The 20,402-nt window shown below is 41.3% G+C and overlaps 1 protein-coding gene across 2 annotated transcripts in view; it reads right to left on the minus strand.

Annotated features, from left to right (window-relative positions):
* Positions 1 to 18,852, minus strand: part of LOC135711249 (ankyrin repeat domain-containing protein 13D) — a 32,929-nt gene extending 14,077 nt beyond the window's left edge. For both annotated transcript variants that reach the window (XM_065234041.1, XM_065234042.1), the window contains exons 1-4: positions 18,417 to 18,852; positions 18,000 to 18,132; positions 418 to 1,530; positions 10 to 349 (exon numbers count right to left, since the gene is read on the minus strand). In XM_065234041.1, coding sequence (XP_065090113.1) covers positions 10 to 349; positions 418 to 1,530; positions 18,000 to 18,132; positions 18,417 to 18,515 — 1,685 coding nt within the window. In that variant the 5' untranslated portion in view covers positions 18,516 to 18,852. The remainder of the gene's footprint in view (positions 1 to 9; positions 350 to 417; positions 1,531 to 17,999; positions 18,133 to 18,416) is intronic.
* Positions 18,853 to 20,402: the final 1,550 nt, after the last annotated feature.

A 20,402-nucleotide genomic window follows, 5' to 3' on the forward strand; every position in this document is an offset into this window, starting at 1 on the left:
CCTACGTACCTCTGCAGCTGTTCGTCCTCGTAGAAGCTGGGCGTCAGCGGGCGTTGCGCTTTCAATGCTTCCCAGATGTCCACCTCGTCGTTTTCGCTGCCCTGCTCGATCAGACTCTGCTGGATGGCAAACTGCATCAGCTCGTCTTCGTCTTCGAACGTTATCTGCCGCCGGAACTCGTGACCTCGCCGGACATACTCGGACGGAACATCGAAACAGCAGTCGTCGATGACGCACGAGGTTCGATCGTCACTTTCCTGCAGGCTGCTGACGTTCGCCACCGGTGCTTCCATTGCGAACACGTTGCCAAACGTGACCACCGCATTCAGCACGTGGAAGAGAGGGATTTCTGAAAATGATTGCACATACCGTCGCTGAAGATGTGACTGGAAAGCTTGGAATATGTTAAATACCCACCTATTCTAACGGGGAAACCGGCCGGAAGTTGCATGGTGACAAAGTCTTTAAGCTTGGACACATGCGGACTGGCCATGGTCGACATGAGGTCCAAAATTGGCAGAACCTGTTCCTGCAGCTTGATCGGGAACTGCTCGCTCAGCCAGATGTTCGCCTTGAAGCGTTGCACTTTGGCCGATATTTTCTTTGGTTTTCCAACGTCCCGTCCCTGCAGGTCCACTTCGGTGGAAAAGTACTCCTCGATACTGGGCGCTCCAGCATCCGCCACCACCGCAGCCGCAGCCGCTGCATTCAATGAACTAGCCGAAGCTCCTTCATGTACTGGGCTGTTGCCACTGCTGCTGTTTTCCTGACCCAACAAGGGCGAAGAACCCGATTCTCTAAGGGCACTTTGCGAGCCAGCATTGGAACCCGCATGGTTGTAGTCCTCCTCAGTCATCCCCAAAAAGTGCTGCAACGGTGTGCGGGAACTCTTAATCCTCGCTTGTTCCTCACTCAGATGTTCGTTCCGCGTGCGTGTTATAAATTCCACATTGCTCGCTCCGTACACCTTGCACTCGTAGCCGTTGACGTTCTCGATCTTTTCGCTACGCCATCCCCAGAAACCGGACTTGTTCCGTTCGAAGCTTATCTTGTCCATATCGATGTGGTTGCAAATCACGGGCGCCTGCAGCCGCAGTGACACCGATTCCGGCGACGGCGTAATCCCATCGATGGCCTCCGACTCGATGTTCCGCATATGCTCCACGGAAACCTCACCGGTGTCGTGATCGATTTCGATCATCGTAGCCGTCTCGGAGTGGCCCTTGAAGATGTAGCTCCGATTGCCCCGCTGCCAGGTGTTGTTGTCGAACCCCAGCAGGGTGGTATCGATCCGGACGTTCGAGCCCCGTTTGTACACCTTGTAGGTATCGCTGGGGCAGACGCGCGACATCAGCGGCACCCAGCTGGTGAACTCCCACTTCATTTCGACGTAGAAGTCCGGGGTGTCCTGCAGGTGCTGCAACAGCTGCGGCACGTGCGATACCCGCTTGATGTGGCGCTGCAGGTCCCGTACTTCCAGGACGGCCGTCAGGATGTTGGCATCGCCGGAGCAGACCGCCTCCTGGACCACTGTGGAGTGGAAAAGAAGAAATCGTTAGTATTCAGTGGCTAGATTCCCTTTCACTATATACATCCTTGTAGTATTGATTATTGCATCTTATACACTCTAAAAAATATGCCGTACATGTTACGTGAAAAATCACGTAGCCCCTGAAACTTTCAGCTTCCATTATTGCTACATGATTCATGTAGAATATACGTGATGTTACATAAATGGCAAATTCAGATAAAAGTTACGTGATTCTTCTGTCCATTTGGCACGTTTTCTGTAAAAATTTTGAGCTCAGAATTCGAAAACCTATTTAAACGAATGAAACTTTTGACAGCATTTCAGAGCGGGCTTTGAAATAATTACCACCTGAAAATACCGTCAAACCCGTCAACCCATGAAAATATATTACGCTTCATTTTTCAATAATAAATAATCAAATAATGCGTCTTTTTTACCCATTAATGAGTAATTTCAAGTTAGCGAGTAGAGAGGGTCTACGATAAGAGCGGAGCGACTGACTGGTTTTGAGCCAAACAAACTGTCAAAGCAGTGTTCACTCGGCTGTCGACAGAAGCAGACCACTCTCAATGTGTGTCACGCGATCGTCTGTTTACTCGGCAGCAACCATTGTGTGGTCCTCCTCATTGTTCTTCATCAGCAGTTCTTTCAGTCGATGCGTCGTCGACTTTGCAAAGCAACCGTTTTGTGATGAATGTGTTAGTGCTGACCACGTTTTGCGTCCATTGCTACAATGGAAGCGCTCTGACCCTCGTTGGCGAATCTGCTATACAAGTAAACCACTGGAAGCGGCTCCCGTTCTGGTAGAGGAGGCTTATTGGATAGCGGAAGATAAAATGTTTATTGTGTTGTACCTTTTGTCTATAGTTTTAAGAAGTATTGTGTAGTGAACAAGAATCCTCGGCTCTGTAAAGTTAATTCGGTTGAGCCTTATCAAATAAATTAATGATAATAATAATAAACAGTCAAAGGTAGAGCCAATCGAGCAGCGCCTATATTGATTGCATTGGCAGTGTTGCTAGGCATGGGTTGCCAAAGCAGATTGTTTTGAATCTACTTCTCTCTTATCCTAGACTAAAATACCATTTATTTTCTGCCTAGTGCATGGAAATTTCGGCGAATGAACCACGAATTGCACCAGCTGCTGGGGGAACCATCCATCGTCCACATTACAAAAATTGGGTGACTACGGTGGGCTGGGCACGTCGTAAGAATGCCGCACGACGACCCAGTGAAAATGGTTCTAGAAAGCGACCCAACAGGAACAAGAAGAAGAGGCGCGCAGCGGGCAAGGTGGATCGACCAAATAGTAGGCGACCTTTGGACCCTTCGCAGACTACGAGGCTGGCGAACTGTGGCCATGGATCGAATAGAGTGGAAACGACTTCTTCGGACAGCAGAGGACAACAAGGCCTTAGCCTGATTGGTAAGTGGTAAGCATGGTAATTTCTACTGAAATGTGGTAAATACAACAGAAATTGTCGTAATTTTAACTATGCAATGCAATGGTAGAGATACACGCACTTTTCTTGTACGAATGACTACACAATTGTGTTCCATTTGGTGATTTTTTGCTTAAATTTGACAGATGGAACAATTTCAAATAAACATGCTGAACACAAAATCGTAGGATAATCGAGGCATGTCGTTTTGCACCGTAGGTTCGACCCGACCAACAGCGTATCATCAACAATCAATACGAAACTAACGATTTTAAATTGGCTCACCACTTTAGTAGCCTATTGGTCCCAAGCAAACGATTAACGTACCCTATTCTTGTTGAAATTCTATTACTACACTATGTTTGTTTTGATTCGCTATGAAAGTTTGACAGATAACACCAGGGGTGTGTGGATTCATGCAGAACATGCAGGGGTGAGTGAAATAGCTTGGGACTGCTTGGGACCGTTGTTCTGGTACTGAGTGAGCCAAAAATAATAATGATTTTCTTCGGGACCCAGTGGTCTTAGAGTTACCTCTATGGTATCATTGAGCGAAACGCCAATGGTGGTTTTTGACGACTCGTCGAACTTCACCCTTGTTTTTGTCGTCGAGCGAGTACGCACTAGTATCATAGAGGTAACTCTAAGACTAGAAGGTCCCGAAATAACGTGCTCAACTTTTTGGCTCAGCTCTGGTACTCTCTTCGGTCCCAAGCTAATCGATTCACCCCTCGAAAATCCACTAACCCCTCATTTTATCTGTCAAACTTTCATAGCGAATCAAAACAAACATTGTGTAGTAGTAGAATTGCGACTAGAATGGGGTACGTTAATCGTTTGCTTGGGACCAATAGGCTAGTCAAGTAGTAAGCCAATTTAAAATCGTTAGTTTCGTATTGATTGTTGCTAGTACCAACAATCAATACGCAACTAACGATTTTAAATTGGCTCACTGCTTGACTAGCCTATTGGTCCCAAGCAAACGATTAACGTACCCCATTCTAGTCGAAATTCTAGTACTACGCAATGTTTGTTTTGATTCGCTATGAATGTTTGACAGATAAAATGAGGGGTTAGTGGATTTTCCTATGTTTCGAGGGGTGAATCGATTAGCTTGGGACCGAAGAGAGTACCAGAGCTGAGCCAAAAAGTTGAGCACGTTTCTTCGGGACCTGCTGGTCTTAGAGTTACCTCTATGCTAGTACCAACAATCAATACGAAACTAACGATTTTAAATTGGCTCACCACTTTAGTAGCCTATTGGTCCGAAGCAAACGATTAACGTACCCTATTCTAGTTGAAATTCTATTACTACACTATGTTTGTTTTGATTCGCTATGAAAATTTGACAGATAACATCAGGGGTGTGTGGATTCATGCAGAACATGCAGGGGTGAGTGAAATAGCTTGGGACTGCTTGGGACCGTTGTTCTGGTACTGAGTGAGCCAAAAATAATAATGATTTTCTTCGGGACCCAGTGGTCTTAGAGTTACCTCTATGCTAGTACCATAGAGGTAACTCTAAGACAAGAAGGTCCCGAAGAAACGTGCTAAACCTTTTGGCTCAGCTCTGGTACTATCTTCGGTCAAAACCTAATCGATGCACCCCTCGAAACATAGGAAAATCCACGAACCCCTCATTTTATCTGTCAAACTTTCATAGCAAATCAAAACAAACATTGTGTAGTACTAGAATTTCGACTAGAATGGGGCACGTTAATCGTTTGCTTGGGACCAATATGCTAGTCAAGTAATGAGCCAATTTTAAATCGTTAGTTTCGTATTGATTGTTGCTAGTACGAGTGGAATAGAGTACGCACCATCGATTGTTTCTATTATTTCCTTCATGTGACCGAGTGCCAAGTACTCAGACAAAAGTTCATTGTACTCACAACGCTTCATTGGATTCCTCGCCAGTGAGAGCATCAGTTTGTCAAGACGTTTTCGAGTAATACTGTAAGAGTCGCCTAATTGACCCTGCATACCGTTGAATGGTAAACGTACTACATACCGTCCTGTCTCTTCACGGTAGTGAGTGGGCTAGAAATGCTCTTACACGGCACCTTCAGCTACGGTTCGTCCTCGAAGTGTGACCGTCTCTTGGCGGTGGCTAAGAACCTCGCTTTCTGGTCGGCCTCTTAGAAACGGTGTTCCTGACCGTCGTACGTGCAGCTCCGTAGACCGCCCTCGAAAGAAGGCTACAAAGCCAAAACGTACCCTGTCTATCGAACCGCTTTCGTCTGCACCGCTCCGAATCGATGGCATAATCGAACCTGCAAAACACGAATCAAAAGCTCTGGGGCGCATTCCGCATTAGCCTCCATTTGACGGCCATCTTGTTGAGTAAAACTCACTTCTCTTGGAAGGCTTTTTGTCAGGGTGCTCGATTCTCAATCTGTGTATTGCGCATTTCACACCAAATTGGACTAATAAGCGCGTTTCCACTTATTAAAAAGTGTGATAAAATTGCAAGTTTACATCTAATCGTCTTGGTGTCTTCGGCGTACTTATTCCTTATGATGCAAGCAATAAGTGCTCCCAAGACATCAAAAAGATTTGACGGAAATGTGCACTTCTATCACACTTTTTGCATTTTTGGGACAGTCCAGTTTCAGATGCAATCAGCAATAATTGTTTGACACATTGTTAGTTGCAGCACCGCATAAATCGTAACTGTACTCACTTTACAATGTATTCCAGAGGTAGGGTAGTTCCGCGCTCTCTCGCCGGTTGTCGACGACCGATTTCAACCGATTCTCTCCAAGAACCGTGCACTGGTGTGTGCCGATCGTGTGACGAAATCCCCGTGTTAATTTTGGTATTTGATTATCACCATTTTCCTGGACTAACCTTTCGACAGTCGTCAAATCCCGCTGTCTAATCCGCGCTTCGGCTCGATCTGCGTGGCAATCCTGACACCCACTCTCGAGAAGATGATTTTCCAAAGCACGGCAGATTCGGTTTGCTTGGAAAACGGGTTCTATAACATTCCCCAGAAAACCATTCCCCAGAATGCGAAGGGGCGACACATCTAAATCTCAATTCTAGATGCTCAAAAAATCTCACAATAGCGAATAAATCTTCGAAAAATCTTCTTTCATTTCTCGCATCTACTTGCATCGCGCATCATCTTTTGCAGGAAATCTTCAAAATCGTGATAAATCTTCTTTCTATCTACTCAGCGTACGCGCAGCTAGCCACAACAAAACACAATATTCCCTGCATCGTAGATAGAGTGGTCCCCCTCGCCAGAATGCACCATTCCCCAGAAAAGATGATGAAATTAGTAATTTTCAATTTTTTTTTTTTACTATGTATTATCACACTATGTTTACTTTTATGAAAGTATGTATTTATCAATTCCAAATCATTTTTTAGCTCTTTATAAAATGACAACCTTCAAGTTTTCGAGCACTTCGGTCATCATTTAATAAGTCAAAGGGTCTATTATGCAATCCAATTCAACCAGTCGGAAAGTGTTAAGCCAACAATCAATACGAAACTAACGATTTTAAATTGGCTCACTACTTGACTAGCCTATTGGTCCCAAGCAAATCGATTAACGTACCCCATTCTAGTCGAAATTCTAGTACTACACTATGTTTGTTTTGATTCGCTATGAAAGTTTGACAGATAAAATAAGGGGTTCGTGTATTTTCCTATGTTTCGAGGGGTGTATCGATTAGCTTGGGACCGAAGATAGTACCAGAGCTGAGCCAAAAAGTTCAGCACGTTTCTTCGGGACCTTCTGGTCTTAGAGTTACCTCTATGCTACAACGGCTTTCTTGGAGCGACATATTTTGGAATTTTTCACAGCGATGGATCGAATGCTCTGCTCTGCTGTGCGCGGTTTGTTCACTGCAAAACACGTCCTCGTTCGTTATTGTTATTTTTATTGCTCAGTTCACACCCTGGCAGGCTGCTGCCTACCGATCTGCACTTAAGCCAGGCATGAACCTACGGAAATTTAGTCGTGGTCTATGCTAGACCGTATAGCATAACGACTTTCCTTTCACTAGCAGGCTTTTTGGTCCCACTAGCGTCCGATTAGGAGATAGTAAGAGATTAAAAGAATGAAGAAGAGAGATAGAGGATTTTGTTGTCTTGCTAAAGAGAAAAAAAACACGTCGGCTTGTTGTGCAACATTAGGTTTGTTCGCTTTCATTCCGTTCCAAGGGGAAACGTCCATGGTCGTCGTACTCAAATACCTGGGAACCTCCAGAGGTGCACAAGGCCAACGTGAAAGACTTGCATTCTGGGTAGCTGCTTGACCTTAGCCCAGGTCAAATTCCTATCGGCTTGCTTAAGGGGAAGCAGACCACTCCGAAAAAAAAAAATTACGTTTTGATTTTTCTAAAAATATTGAAAAGAAGTATCAAAAATCTAAAAAATCACATTTTTTCTAATTTTTTAAAGAAAATTCACGTGCAAAAACATGTTTTATAAGTCATTATGGCATAAAGTTGGACTCAAAAAACCACAAAACATCAACTTTTCGGTTTTTCTGAGAGTCCAATTTTTTTTCATGATGGGATAGAAAAAAAATTTTTGCATGTAATTTTTGACAAAAATCTAAGGAAGAAACTGATTTTCTTGGATTTTTGATAATTTTTCCCAATATTTTTAGAAAAATAAAAACGTACCGAAAATATTTTTTTATTTTTGGGCCGGTGAGCTTCCCCTTAATTTCCTTGTTGACGCTCCGCCGCCTTAGTATTTGATTTGCCTTTGCTGCGATGTTCTGGCGGATTTAATTCATAATCAAACGCTTGCCTGCAGACTTCGTTTCTACTGCTATCGGCTTCTGATGACATTTACATCTGAGATCCATTTGTGAGGCCACCAGCCACAAGTTATATACCGCAGGCAGCGGTTGATGAGACCTGCAGTTTTTGAGTGTTCTTCACTGGTGCTGCACAGATTCCACGTTTTAATCGAAGTTTCGAATTTTGGTACGTTGACCAATCTGATTTGATCTCCGCTTTTGTGTAAATGTCATATTATCACCGACCTTATTACCATCACCTTAGTGTGTGATATCTGGTGTACGCTCCTCTGTGTTTTCGTTACCAATGCAGTTAATTTGACACGTTTGTCTCAATATTATTCTTGCTGAACCACCGTCAAACCCACTATCCAGAGGCAGCGAACCACCTTAACACCTGAAATTATACAAAAACAAATTAAACATTAGCACCAACCCCCCCCCCCTCCCCTTCTTGGTTGCAACAGCTCCAAGCCATGCAACAGGATCATTTCGTGCCCCATGATAACTTGATCCAGTTGCTTCCAGGTTCATTGTTTTGGCGCCAGCCGGGAGAGACTTGGTCCAAATGCTTTCCTTGTCTCCATTTCGCTCAGCTGCTCGCAATTAATCATGTTTTGTTGTTTTTGACATCATCCACATCCAGAGGGCCAGTCACTTTCGAATGTATGGGAATGGTAGGAAACCATTTGAAAATGCATGAAAATTTTCAGTTTTTATTCATTATCGTCTTTATGGGCAGTTTTAGATGCACAAAAATTGCACGAGTACATTACTATGGTGATAAGGTAAACACTCGTTTATTTGTTTTCTTCTGTGAAAGCATTTTTAGTCACAAATCGTGGATTTTCTGGTATTCTCCATACTGCAAAAATGATTTTCCTACCACTGAAGGGGCGACATCTATCGGATCTTCTACTCAAATCATATAATTAATTGTTTGTGATATTAGTGGGCGGAATATTACAATGTGAGACAATTCAATGCAGAGACGTCTTTCAAATTTGGCCGATCGTCAGGTAATCAGTGGGTTACCACCTGGCACTTCTTAGCAATCACTATGCTACGAAGCGGACAGGAAGTTTCAATGAAAAAACTCCCCCTCGCTGCAAAACACGTCCTCGCTCGTGCATCATAAACTCTTCGAAATTCTGTAGCTCTTCGTTGCCAATTCCCATTGCTCTTGGGTTTCCTTATCGAGCTTCTTGTACAGAACATTAACCAGCATAAGTTCGGCTGAGCCTTGGACAGTCCAAGGCGGCATCGATGTGGGTGTCCATAATTAGACGCTTGTCTTCGTACACTGTAACTGGCGAGTACCCATTAATGGGTGAAAAAGTACCCATTTTGTGGTAGTGTATGGAGCTGTCAAAAAACGCGTAAAAAATGAAAATTCCAAATAGTGGGTACTTTTTCACCCATTTCCGAAACCTGTTTAGGGATCAAAAATGGGCACATTTTTACCCATTATAGGGTGAAAAATATCTTTGTTGCACTGTAACGTTGCTGACATACTTGGTGTGCCTTGTCGAGTGCCTTTGTTTCGTTTAAAAAAAAGTACAAAAAGTGATAAATAATATGGATAGTTTAAAGAAAAAGTTAGATGGTGATAACTTCAAAAAGCTTCAAGGTATGAAATACTATATAATCTGAATGATTTCTTAGCGTGATGGTAACCTCGTGTTTAACCTTCAAAATCTATTTGTATACTGTCATATAATTAATCTTATAATTATAACATTACACAGATAACGTACAAGGATGTCTACGCATTGTCGTTTTCCTCACCAGAAGGGGTGTACAAAAATCTTCCTTGAAGGAGTCTACAAACATCGAAGCAGAACTAGCGGCTCCGATAATTCGATGTATCACGGTAATATATCCATTACGCTAGATTTTGCTGTTGTTAAAAGACGTTCATTTTTTTTTTGAAGGATACTGAAACAGCATTACAAGAACAATTAATGAAGTATGTTGCCTGGAGTGTCGATGCTAGCGTTGATGTTGCGCCCCATCTGATTTTCAACGGCAACAATTACTTCATTAACGTTGACGCTCAACTCATCCACGGTGGAATTGACTCCATCCACGCGCTGGACACTTCATTTAAAGTGTTCACTGTTTTCAATATTCGTCCACCAGCAGATGTGCAGAAAATTATTGATTTCATAGAGTGGAATCAAAACGACCAGCACCCGTCAGATGGTCAATCGTTTGGTTTCATCGTTTAAGGAATCCATCCATGCTGCCGAAAAAGATGCTGATGAATAATGTATTACTATCATTGTTTTCATAAATTATTGCAATGATGTTCAATAAAAACCAAGTTCAGTAATCTGTAATTTTCATTTTATTGATTGATTTTAAAATTATTGCAAATTCTCAAATTTCAGATTAAATCCCATCAAAACATTTAAAAAATGGATACTTTGTTCCCAGTTACGGAAAACAATGCATTCTGGAAATTGGTAAAAAGTACCCCATGCTTTGACGTATAAGCTCTTTACCCATTAGTGGGTAAAGACGTTTTACCCATTTTATGAGTTTACCTACTTTACCGCAAAATTGGCACTTTTTCACCCATTAATTGGTACTTTCCAGTTACAGTGAGGATTTTCATAGCATCAAGCTCGTTTTGGTACCTAGCCATAATGCTCTGGAACAAACTCTTGCAACTGAACCAGTTCTCAGGCTTACCACCGAAGCTGGGAAATGGTGCGCGTAGTTGAGGCGCTGGGACTTGTACGTAAACTGAGGTTGGAGTTCCGGAAGCTAACGGCTTTGGCACATTCCGCACTTCTTCCACACGGCGAATGAGAACGACCCAAATTTGAGTTTAGTTCACTCATAATCGCCAAAAGTTCAGGAACTCAGCGATGAGTAAATTTGCCTCATGTTTTCCCAGTATTTTCCAGAGAAAAATTCCCGAATTTGAGAAAAGTAAAGATTGGATTCACTCAGTCTATTGGTACTACTCGGAGACTGAATAAAATTTTCGTCAATTTCCTCATTTTCCGGCAGATTTTTTAGGTTTTCCACAGGAAACCATGAGGCAAATTTACTCATCGCTGAGTTCCTGCGCTTTTGGCGATTATGAGTGAACTAAACTCAAATTTGGGTCGTTCTCATTCGCCGTGCACTTTCATCAGCTGCTCCGCTTGATCTTCACGTACACATCGTTGTGCAACTCTTCGAAGTTCGTGTAATCCTTCCGCTGTGCTGCGCGCTGATCTCTCGGCAACTGGACAATTAGGTACTGCAGCGTGACGTCATAAATGAGCTCAGTGTTAATCGGCTGAACCTTTTTGACAGTTCAGTGGTACTGTTTACAAGCACTTAGTCGTTTTGACGTAGGACTACGTCTGTGATTTCTATATGGGGGTACACTTCGTGAAAACCGAAAATGGAACATGTAACAAAATTATGAAAGATTTTGAACGTTAATAACTCAGCTTCTCCTGGACCAATTTCAATCATTTTATCACCAATCGATCAGTTTTATTTCTACCCATCATTATTTTATACGTTGTCATTTTTCAAAATGTCACTATTGAAAATTTACCGGATGTGCAACTGTTGCAATGATAATTAAAATTATCACCTGCGAAAATCGATTTCCCTAACACAGATTTCAAAGTTGAATTCCAACCGGACTCACCAAACGGTGTTTATTCAATCACCGCGTGGTGAGTGGTGGTGTTCTCCAGTAAACAATGAAAGGCTGCCTGCAAGCAGCGAGCTGCAGCCCACATGAGCATCCATAGAAGGAGCCGCACCACTATTGATCGGAATCAGTAGCTCTTAATGAGTTGCTGCGGGCCATCTATGTCAAGTGCGTCATAATATAAACAGAGAGAACTCCGCTCAAATTCCTATTCTTACACAAAACACAAGCTCCTGCTGCAATTAACAAATAAGATTTATTATATAAGATCACGTCACCATTGCGTACAACCAACCGGTGGAAACTAACGATTTCAAATTGGCTCACTATTGGTCCCAAGCAAATCGATTAAAGTACCCCATTCTAGTCGAAATTCTAGTACTACGCAAGGTTTGTTTTGATTCGCTATGAAAGTTTGACAGATAAAATGAGGGGTTCGTGGATTTTCCTATGTTTCGGGGGGTGCATCGATTAGTTTGGGACCGAAGAGAGTACCAGAGCTGAGCCAAAAAGTTGAGCAGGTTTCTTCGGTATCTTCTAGTTTTAGAGTTACCTCTATGGTACAACCATAGAGGTAATTCTAAGACTGGTAGGTCCCGAAGAAACGTGCTCAACTTTTTGGCTCAGCTCTGGTACTATCTTCGGTCCCAAACTAATCGATTCACCCCTCGAAACATAGGAAAATCCACTAACCCCTCATTTTATCTGTCAAACTTTCATAGCGAATCAAAACAAACCTTGCGTAGTACTAGAATTTCGACTAGAATGGGGTACGTTAATCGATTTGCTTGGGACCAATAGGCTAGTCAAGTAGTGAGCCAATTTAAAATCGATAGTTTCGTATTGATTGTTGGTACAACCCCATAGGGCTATCCCTTGTAGTTTTTTGAGGATTTTAATTTTGATTGCACAATACACATTCGCTTAAATCAGTGCCAACATTTCAAAGGGGCGTAGTTGCATTTGTAAACAATGGCTTTAGTCGTCGATTTCTCGTGAATAAAAGCTCACTCATGAAAAATAATGACACCAGCAGGTAGAGAAATGTTTCCTCTACCAGCTAGCATTGTAATTTTGGAGAGGTAAGATTTCATTCGTGAGAAATTGACGGCTAAAGTCATTGTTTACAAAAGCAATTACGCCCCTTTGAAATGTTGGCACTGAAATTATGAACGTGATATCAGAAAACGATATGGATGAGCATAGCATAAGAGGTAAAATATCAAAAATAACATCGAAAAATTGTTCCCGCAATTCCGTTTCAGTATCAAAGTAAGCAATAATTTCTCGACACATCTTTTATCTACCGATTGAGCAAAAAAAAGTTGACCAAATACGAAAATAAGATTTCGTGAAGTTTGGTGCGTTTTTGTGGTGGAAAAAGTGATTTTCCTATCACAGATTACAGTACTTAGCACTGAAAAAACCGAACGATATCTCTACTTATGTTTTTAGATTAGTATTGTAAGTCCCACCTACATGGATAATTATGCTATAGGACGGCTTATACTCCGCCTCCATCAGCCTAAAATCCAGGAAATTATAATTGAGGCGGAGCATAGCAAGCCGTTCTATAGCATAATTCTCCAAGTAGGAGGGACTTACAATGCTGACCTAAAAACATAAATAAAGGTACCGTTTGATAATTTCAGTGCTTGGTACTGATTCCATGCAATACTGTCACAATTCGATTTTTTACTTATGAAATTTTGATAGAAAATGATGTCAAATAATTATTCCGCAAAAACTGACTTTGACTTTGCTACTTTTTCAAAAGAATACAAAAATTAAGTAGCAACTAAGGCACATGTTGAGTTGTGTTGTTGTTTTTCGGGACCTTCTGGTCTTAAAGTTACCTCTATGGCCTTACCTTAACAAACACAGATTATTACAGGCCTGTTGATATCCATTCCGTTTTGTATGTAGCTTGTTGAAATAATTATCTGAATAGTAATAAAAGTAACAAACTTGTCTTGATTACAAATCCTAGCAACAGCAAGATTGCCCCATTGATAACATTAGTGCCTACTCATTTGGGACCCTTTTTAACACTGTAACAATCCATTTGAGGGATACCATATAAATTAGCATTAGCATTAGCATTAGCATCGAACAAGTTGCACAATATCGTAGGTGGTACGAATTCAAAACTATTAAGAGCAAGACGGATATCTATTACTGGACAGATAGTAAGTAGGAAGTAATTACTATCTCCCAGATAAAGACATATCCCGCTCCAACAGTTAAGGATTGTCCTGGCCACGTCCTTGTAACTGGTAGGGATAGGAAAGGTATGTTAGTCCAACATTTACTTAAGAGAGATGCAGAGAACTCTACGACCCCTCATAAATGTCTCGAGAATTTAGGAATTATGTTAGTAGGGAAGGTAAGCCATAGGATACACCCAGTCAGTGTTGCTGGCATATGTAGTTTTTTTTTAATAATGTTGAAATTGCTGTCCGGATCATCTGCTGGAAGATAAGGTTGCTGAAATAAAATGAAAATATAACATAGTGAACTCGCCATCGTTGTCACACCCGTAGCTAATTAAAAGGAAGGAAATATGTTGTGTTTTATCTTTTTTTCTATTGATTGAGAGGAAAACTTGCGGGAGTGAAAATAATGTTACTACCTCTTCTCCCGTAGGCCCAAAACCTCTATGTCTTTTCAATTTGAATTATAATCAATTAAAGTAAACTTAAGTTCATGTGATGCACTCAAATTATACGAAATTTATTTCGTTTTCGTTTTTGCGGTGCTACACTGCCGTACACCGAAATAATTTAGGGTGTTGATATAGGATGCACCTTTGTTTAAAAACTAATGATGTTAAGCTGTCAAAGACTCGTGCTTATTCCTGTTTACACTACACCGGTGCTACACCGCAATAACGAAAGCGACATAACTGGAACAAGCCCACCAAATACAATAACCATGGCAGAACCAACACAACCTTAATCAGTTTTTTCATACACAACCACAAACGAACAAATTAAATCTTATCTCATTAATTTTCATTGTTTTTGGCAACATTAGAAGGAGAAAAGGAGACAAACTATCAAAAGTAAGGAAAAGTGAACTGGTCGCTGGGAACCATTTTCTAGTCGTGTACTATCATTACATCTATACTTTTTTAAATTGACACTAGATGGCATTACAACAAACGCTTCAATTGGTTGTTGTCTCGCCTATCTCTACCATTCTATACTCGGACAAAAAAATGCTACACTAATACAATTCCACACATTTTTATTGACGAATTTCCATGTGAAATTCCACATGACTTTTTAAGTGACCACACATAAACAGAATCCACCCAGAAGCACACATAAAATTTATTAGTCAAAAGAATAGTATGTTTGGTTACACATGGTTTTTATGTGTACACATATTAAGTATGCGTCCGACAAATAGATAAAATTCGTTGATCACATTTCAAAAATTCATGTGTGGGACACATAAAAATAATCTTTAAAATTTTATCAGTGTGCTCATATCAGTTCACTCAAAAAGCGCAACAAGTGTATCCACATACAAATGAGCAAAATTCCACCCAAATTCGAGTAAAGGTCACCCACATTGCTGCAGCTTTTCCGGAAAATCTGCATCCCATTCCCGAGTAAACCCACCCTCTACATTTAACGCAACACAAAACTATTGTACTTAGCTTTTTTTGAAGGACAAACCATCCATTCCTTCTTTTTCGTCTTTCGGCCATCTTACGCAGAGGACGCAATCGTTTGTTTTTTTATGAAATACACATATTTTACATATGGTGCAAAAAAAGTCTACTAGAATTGAATGTAAAAAAATGTAACTTAATATCATTTAGTAGAAAAAGAACAACTTCAAACATTTCAATTGCATTAGGAAATCAAACAGTAGACAAATGTGAAAGAGTTAGGGATTTTGGAATTATATTAGACTCTAAGCTCTAAGCTAACTTTCATAATTTGAGGGATACCATATAAATAAGCAAAAAACATAAAAAAACCTTTTTAGGACCACATATAAAAAAATATAGAGTTAAAATTATAGATCTTGAACAATTTAAAGCATCAAACCCAAAAACTAATGCACCGACCAATGCGGTCCTATGTCAAGCTTCCGTTCGTGCCCCTAGGCACAGACTCCTCTACTTTTTTCGAAAAAAAAAATATTCTAAAATTTCCGAATTTTAACTTGTCGAGGAACAGTGCGTTGAACTCGGCGTTGAAAGGATGTTGCTCGTGGACATTGCAGAAGTGTGGTTTACACCTCACTGCAGTCTGAAAAATTATCGAGGAAATCCACCCAAGAAAAAATCGATTAAGTCCACGTAAACAGTACCACTAAACTGTCATCAGATTGAGGTTAACCCCGACGGTGCAAAACCTAATAATTTTGCAGTACGCTTTCTCAAAATCATTTGCAGTTCGCCGCATAGTCTCCAGATGAACGCTGATGTTCTCTTCCTGCAAAGACTCATTCATCCGTAAAAGCTTGTCGAGCAGCAACGTCTGCCGATCCAGCAAGGCTTCCAGATTGATTTCCATCCTTCGTTGTCTGCCTGTTGAGCGGCTTTTTGCTGGGCAATAGTAGGCACTTTACCCGTACTTTTCAATCCCGTGAGAACATCGAGAATAATCCTCCTTGGCACTCGACTCGATGGCCCACAAGGTGTCTCACTTTCACTCATTCACTTTTTCTTCTGCCTCTTTGTTGGCAAACCAAATCACAAACTTTCAAATGTTATTGGTTTTGTTCCCCGCATGGCATCCACTTGCAAATAAGGTGATCCAAGAGACGTTTCTCAGTGGAACTGACAGCTAGAAATCTAGAGTGTGTGAGTGATCTGGTGTTAATGGTGCTGAATGTAAACATAAACAAAGCATAAATTCATATGAAAATAAACTGCCAGTTCTACTGTGATCTGTCAAAAGTACACATGCCACAAAATGGCGTAGCTTTTCACAAAACGAACCGAGCGCACTCGACTCCACGTTTTTCCGCCAAGATGGCGACCGTCCAGACACTTGTGCCACGGGCACACACTTGATGGCGAAGCACCGATTTTTCCTCCCGCAGAGAATTCACTTGCCGCTAGCAAAAGTCCATACGCCACAGCAACGTTTGCCGACTTTTCGTCAAGATGGCGACCAATTGTGTCGCATGGGGTCCGGTCGAGGGAATCTTTCGGGTTGGAAATTTTCTCGCCATACACACTTAATCTAGCTCGGTAAAATCTCCAACAACCGACCTCGGCATTTACTTTTTCTGATATCTCTGCAAAATATCTGTAAGGTAGCTGATATCTCAGCAAAAGGTTATTTGTTAGCTGAGTATCGGCAATTGTTTTACTAAATCTCAGCAAAATAAATTGCAAAATCACTCGGCTGTTGGAATCTCGGCGCAAAAAAATTAAGTGTGTAGAGTATCTTTGTGCTTGCCACACAATATACAAATTCATGCATTGGTATTGGCATCGGAAGCTCTCAATTAATAACTGTGGAAGTGCATTTAGAACACTAAGTTGAGAGCACGCAATAAGCTAATATGCGCTAAGCAATAAGTCTTGAAATGCGAATAAGAAGAAGAAGAAGAAGTTAATCGCACACGTCGCGAATGCCGCAAACCACACAAAATTCCTCCGGTGATCCGGGAGAACAGACCAAAAAAGGTCCAACGATAGCTTAAGCTGATTTTCGGCAGGAAAAATTTATGGTTTGACTAACTTCCGAGAACGAAAACAAAGGACTTCCGTCGATCACAAAAGCTCGTTTTAATCTCTGATTTATCTCTCGTTATACAGTTTTGCTGGTTTATCATAAGCAAAAAACAAAGTGTATTAGGTATGTACTTCAAATAAAAAAGTGACTCACTTTTCATTTTCATTTTATGATGTACAAGGGGGTCAGGGGCCATGTCACCGATGTGAATATTCGCAAATACCACATACAGCGCCCTAATTTTACCCACTCAAAACATTTCAAAATACCAACATTGAAATTGTGGATAATTTGGATAATGCGCAACACAAATAATCAGCAATTTGAAGGTTTCTCGTATAAATATGCCTGAGATTGACATCCCACTAACAATGCATTGGCTTACGCGCCCAAAATGCTTATCAGTAATTTACAGTTACAGAACAAAAATAGAGCTGCTCGATGGCACACCACCCAACCGAGGCCCGCCTTCCCGCTGGTATGCACCTAGCTCATTATCACAACAGCTGTGTTTCTCGCGCTTTGTCATCCCATCGTATCGCTGAAGCAGCGAGCGAAACATCTCAAACTTACGCGCTGCGCTAACGAAGCCAACGAACGATAACTTTGTGTAAATATTGAACAGTTTTCTCCTTCGCGCTTCGTTCGTTTATGGGACGGAGCTGGCCGAGTGTCTGCGACCGATACACGACCACCAATGCACATTATTATTTTATTGATGTGGAAATCTCCACAGTTAGAATAAACAACCTAAACATTGGCAACAGTAGGTATGTCTCCTATCATCGATTTTTTTTTAACATAATCGAATTTATTGTGCTATACGGCAGCAGGCAGATGATACCTAATAGGCAGTAGACTATACAAAGATGCTTAGCACGCAACTTACCGGACCACCCGTTGCACTCAAAGTTGGCATTAGATTTGGCCGCTAGCAGCGCCTTGACACACTCCAGATGGCACAGCTTGACGGCCAGCATGAGCGGCGTTCGTCCCCGGGGATCCAGCTGTTCCAGGTCATGCTGCAAAGAACGAGCGAATGCGACAATCGATTAATGATTACGGCCTTCCAGCAGGGTACTCCAGGGTGGAATTTTATGTAATTGAGTATCAAACGGACGAGCGGTCATCGACTGCCTCCCGGACCCCACATGCACACTAGCGTGGTATACATAATCGAATTATATTTCACTAGCTAATTAGATTAATAAACAAGGAAGAAATGGCGAAGCTGATGTGGATCGCTTGAAAATCAGAGATCCTTATCGAGTGCAAAAACCAACGATAGAAAAAGCTGGAAGCTTACCTCGGCCTTATCGATTGCCTGCTGCAGCTCGCGGAAGTCGTTGTTCCAGACGAACCAATGGATGGGATACTTTTCCTTAATCTTATCAATCGTTAGCATCTCTCACAAACCGATGGGCAACGACAGAAAAAGGAATCCAATAAAAATGCACTATCCGAATAAGGGTTTCCCTTTGCACACAGCCCGGTTATGCCGTTCCTCCCGTTGCACACAACTGGAAGAAGGATGATTCACAGATTTTGCGTAGCACACTCGTGTCGCAATCCGGTACTATTTTCGGCTTCTTTTACAGCAGCAGCAGCAGCAGCAACAGTATCAAAAAGCGATAAGTTTGCTGGAAAACTGAAGCCGATTAATTCCGTAATTATAAAAATAGATTTTGCTTGACTGCTGCACTGTGTTGTAAACGCTTTGGCTGACGGTGAAAAACAAGCTCGCAGAGGCCAAATCAAGTGACACAAGAACGACAAGAACGCACAAAAAATATCCAAGGGATGACAGATCTGCAGGGCGCGGTACGTCGGACTCGGTGTCGGAGTTCGCATGGTGGATTCAAAAGCTTTTAAGGGGTGAGAAAGATCTATAAAGATTTTATGATTGGGCGATCTCAGTAAAAATTATTGCGACTTCAGCCCACACAGTATAACGTATAACAGTTGGGAGATTCCAGTAAAAGCTCAGCGCAATTGTCGCCACAGGTCACCACTGCATGAATCTTTCGAATTGAAGAGGAGAACGATTTAATGATCAGACTGAAATAAATACATATTTGACTTTTCTAGATGAACTTTCATAAGATATAGTCATTTCATTTCCTGACATCATCAATGCTGCATCGCAAATAAGCTGTAAACAAAATTTTATTGCTAAATTACTCAAAATAAAGATGATTTGTTAACAGCTTGAAAACCATCGCTCCATTTTAGAGCATAATGCGTGTTGAGTAAATCAAGTTCCGTTACCCTAATAAAAATAACCATAAAAGAGAGCTTAACGACGTGTTCGGGGTATCATCCAAACCATTTATGGTATAGTTTTCCCATCCGGGATACAGTTCGTTTATAGAAAATTGTGCACTTAAGAATTTCAGAAGGCTCGACTTAAGAACAAAACATATGAATTTCAAAAGCGTGACTTTTGAATGATTTTCGGGTAAGATTAGGTAGCTCTTATACGCCTTTAATCATCAAGATGAATAGAAATTAGTTCAAGTTTTAGGATTAATTAAATATTTGTATCGTAAACCACATTTCAAACCTCCCTCTCCCTTTTCCCATCCAAAAAAAATTGTAAATCTCCACTAACCTCGAGACAACCGCGAGTATCCGGTCCAGCTCTAGGTCCAGTTCCTTTAACTATAAATATAAGACATCAATAATGTATAACGAAAATGATAACTCAGCTCTGTTAAGTTTATTCGATTGAGCCTGTACAAATAAAGTAATTAATAAAAAAAAATTGTTGGTCTACAACATATTGAATTGGTTCCGCTTTTTGATATATTGAAATTCTATCCGCCAGACTATGAATATAGCGACTATAGAAACGGACCAGCCAACTTCATTCAACCGGCACAGCAACAGTACGCAGTGATGATGGGCTACGGATTCGATAACAACACAGCCAACACCGATAAGCTGTTCAATCTGTTCTGCCTGTATGGAAATGTTGTCAAGATAAACTTCCTGAAGACCAAAGAGGGTACCGTCATGGTCCTGGTGGGAGACGCCATCGCAGTCAACTCAGTCGAACCAACAATCAATACGAAACTAACGATTTTAAATTGGCTCACCACTTTAGTAGCCTATTGGTCCCAAGCAAACGATTAACGTACCCTATTCTAGTTGAAATTCTATTACTACACTATGTTTGTTTTGATTCGCTATGAAAGTTTGACAGATAACATCAGGGGTGTGTGGATTCATGCTGAACATGCAGGGGTGAGTGAAATAGCTTGGGACTGCTTGGGACCGTTGTTCTGGTACT

This window comes from Ochlerotatus camptorhynchus, unplaced genomic scaffold, assembly GCF_037179485.1.
Source record: "Ochlerotatus camptorhynchus isolate MF236.1 unplaced genomic scaffold, CSIRO-AGI_Acam_v1.1 ptg000428l, whole genome shotgun sequence".
NCBI lineage: Eukaryota > Metazoa > Arthropoda > Insecta > Diptera > Culicidae > Ochlerotatus > Ochlerotatus camptorhynchus.